At 51.4% G+C, this 2500-nt stretch overlaps 1 protein-coding gene across 1 annotated transcript in view; it reads right to left on the bottom strand.

Moving 5' to 3' along the window:
- srp54 (signal recognition particle 54) overlaps positions 1 to 2500 on the bottom strand; it is a 17889-nt gene that overhangs the window by 3072 nt on the left and 12317 nt on the right. Inside the window, exons 14-15 of the mRNA XM_078278279.1 lie at positions 1769 to 1877; positions 522 to 692 (exon numbers count right to left, since the gene is read on the bottom strand). Coding sequence (XP_078134405.1) covers positions 522 to 692; positions 1769 to 1877 — 280 coding nt within the window. The remainder of the gene's footprint in view (positions 1 to 521; positions 693 to 1768; positions 1878 to 2500) is intronic.

The raw sequence follows: 2500 nt of genomic DNA, 5'->3' as shown, positions 1-2500 counted from the left end.
GTGTCTGTCTCTCTCTCTGTGTGCGTCTGTCTCTCTCTCTGTGTGTGTCTGTCTCTCTCTCTGTGTGTGTCTGTGTCTGTCTCTCTCTGCCCCCCCTCTCTGTGTCTGTACCTTTAAAGAGTCCCTTGATGCCCCCCCCCCCTCTGTGTCTGTACCTTTAAAGAGTCCCTTGATGCCCCCCCTCTCTGTGTCTGTACCTTTAAAGAGTCCCTTGATGCCCCCCCCTCTGTGTCTGTACCTTTAAAGAGTCCCTTGATGCCCCCCCCCCTCTGTGTCTGTACCTTTAAAGAGTCCCTTGATGCCCCCCCTCTGTGTCTGTACCTTTAAAGAGTCCTTGATGCCCCCCCCTCTGTGTCTGTACCTTTAAAGAGTCCCTTGATGCCCTCTGTGTCTGTACCTTTAAAGAGTCCCTTGATGCCCCCCCTCTGTGTCTGTACCTTTAAAGAGTCCCCTTTGATGCCCCCCCTCTGTGTCTGTACCTTTAAAGAGTCCCTTGATGCCCCCCCCCTCTGTGTCTGTACCTTTAAAGAGTCCCTTGATGCCCCCCATCTTCTTCACCATCTGGGCGAACTTGGTGTACTGGGTGAGCAGCTCCTGGACGTCTCTGGTGGCGACGCCGGAGCCCCGCGCTACTCTCTGGATCCTGTTGGGCATCTTACTGAACAGCTTCGCTCCGTCCTTACTGTCCAGCTCTGAACACACACACACACACACACACAGAGTCACACACACAGACAGAGTCACACACACAGACAGAGTCACACACACAGACAGAGTCACACACACAGACAGAGTCACACACACACACACAGACAGAGTCACACACACACACAGACAGAGTCACACACACACACAGACACACACACACACACACACACACACACACACACACACACACAGAGTCACACACACAGACAGAGTGTCACACACAGACAGAGTCACACACACAGACAGACACACAGAGTCACACACAGACACACACACACAGAGTCACACACAGACACACACAGAGTCACACACAGACACACACAGAGTCACACACAGAGTCACACACACAGACACAGAGTCACACACACAGACACAAAGTCACACACACAGACACACACACACAGAGTCACACAGTCACACACACACAGACAGTCACACACACAGACAGTCACACACACAGACAGAGACACACACACCAATTACTGTCCAGCTCTGAAGACACACCCCCCCCCCCCCCCAACCAGCAACACACTCTTTACAATGAATGAATGAATGAATGAATGAATGAATGAATGAGAGGTTATTTACGTGTCATGACACTAAGAGGTCCATCCCAAACAGTTACAGACACACATACAAAAGATACTTCCTCCACAGCAACATCATCTTCCTCCAGTCCAATCAATATACAGTATATATATGTGTGTGTGTGTGTGTGTGTGTGTGTCTGTGTGTCCCTGTGTGTGTGTGTGTCTGTGTGCCCCTGTGTGTGTGTGTGTGTCCGGTTCCCTGTGTGTGTGTCCCTGTGTCCCTGTGTGTGTGTGTCTCTGTGTGTGTGTCTCCCTGTGTGTGTGTCCCTGTGTGTGTGTCCCTGTGTGTGTGTGTGTCTCTGTGTCCCTGTGTGTGTGTGTGTCCCTGTGTGTGTGTCTGTGTCCCTGTGTCTGTGTCCCTGTGTGTCTCTGTGTCCCTGTGTGTGTGTCTCTGTGTGTCTCTGTGTCCCTGTGTGTGTGTGTGTGTGTGTGTCTCTGTGTCCCTGTGTCCCTGTGTGTGTGTGTGTTACCCTGGTCGTTCATGCTGTCCATGATGGTCATCAGTTTCTTCAGTCTGGCCATCGACTCCTGTTCGTTTCCTTTACTCATGAAGTCGGTTCCGAAACCAGGAATCATCCCCTGAACGCATCACAGACACAAACACTCACTCACACATGTAACTAAGTCTTAATCAGGTTCAACCCCCCGTCCCTGCAGTCTGAGGGGTCGGGGGTCTCTGCTTCTGGGTCACAGGACATAGAGACCGTCTCCAGACTCAAACTATCGGTCTGTGCGTATGAGTGTGTGTGTGTCTCTGTGTGTGTGTCTCTGTGTGCGTCTGTGTGTCTCTGTGTGTGTGTGTGTGTGTTTGTCTCTGTGTGAGTCTGTGCATCTGTGTGTATGTGTCTCTGCGTGTGTCTCTGTTTGTGTGTGTGTGTGTGTCTCTGTGTGTGTGTGTGTGTGTCTCTGTGTGTGTGTCTGTGTGTGTGTGTGTGTGTCTCTGTGTGTGTGTGTGTGTGTGTGTGTGTGTGTGTGTGTGTGTGTCTGTGTCTGTGTGTCTGTGTGTCTGTGTGTGTGTCTCTGTGTGTGTGTCTCTCTGTGTGTGTGTGTGTGTGTGTGTGTGTGTGTGTGTGTGTGTGTCTGCCTGTCTGTGTGTGTGTGTGTGTGTGTGTGTGTGTGTGTGTGTGTGTGTGTGTCTGCGTGTGTGTCTCTCTGTGTGTGTGTGTCTGCCTGTCTGTGTGTGCGTGTGTGTGTGTGCGTGT

This window comes from Sander vitreus, chromosome 20 (genome assembly GCF_031162955.1).
Source record: "Sander vitreus isolate 19-12246 chromosome 20, sanVit1, whole genome shotgun sequence".
Classification (NCBI taxonomy): domain Eukaryota; kingdom Metazoa; phylum Chordata; class Actinopteri; order Perciformes; family Percidae; genus Sander; species Sander vitreus.
This window is presented reverse-complemented; position numbering and strand designations above follow the sequence as displayed.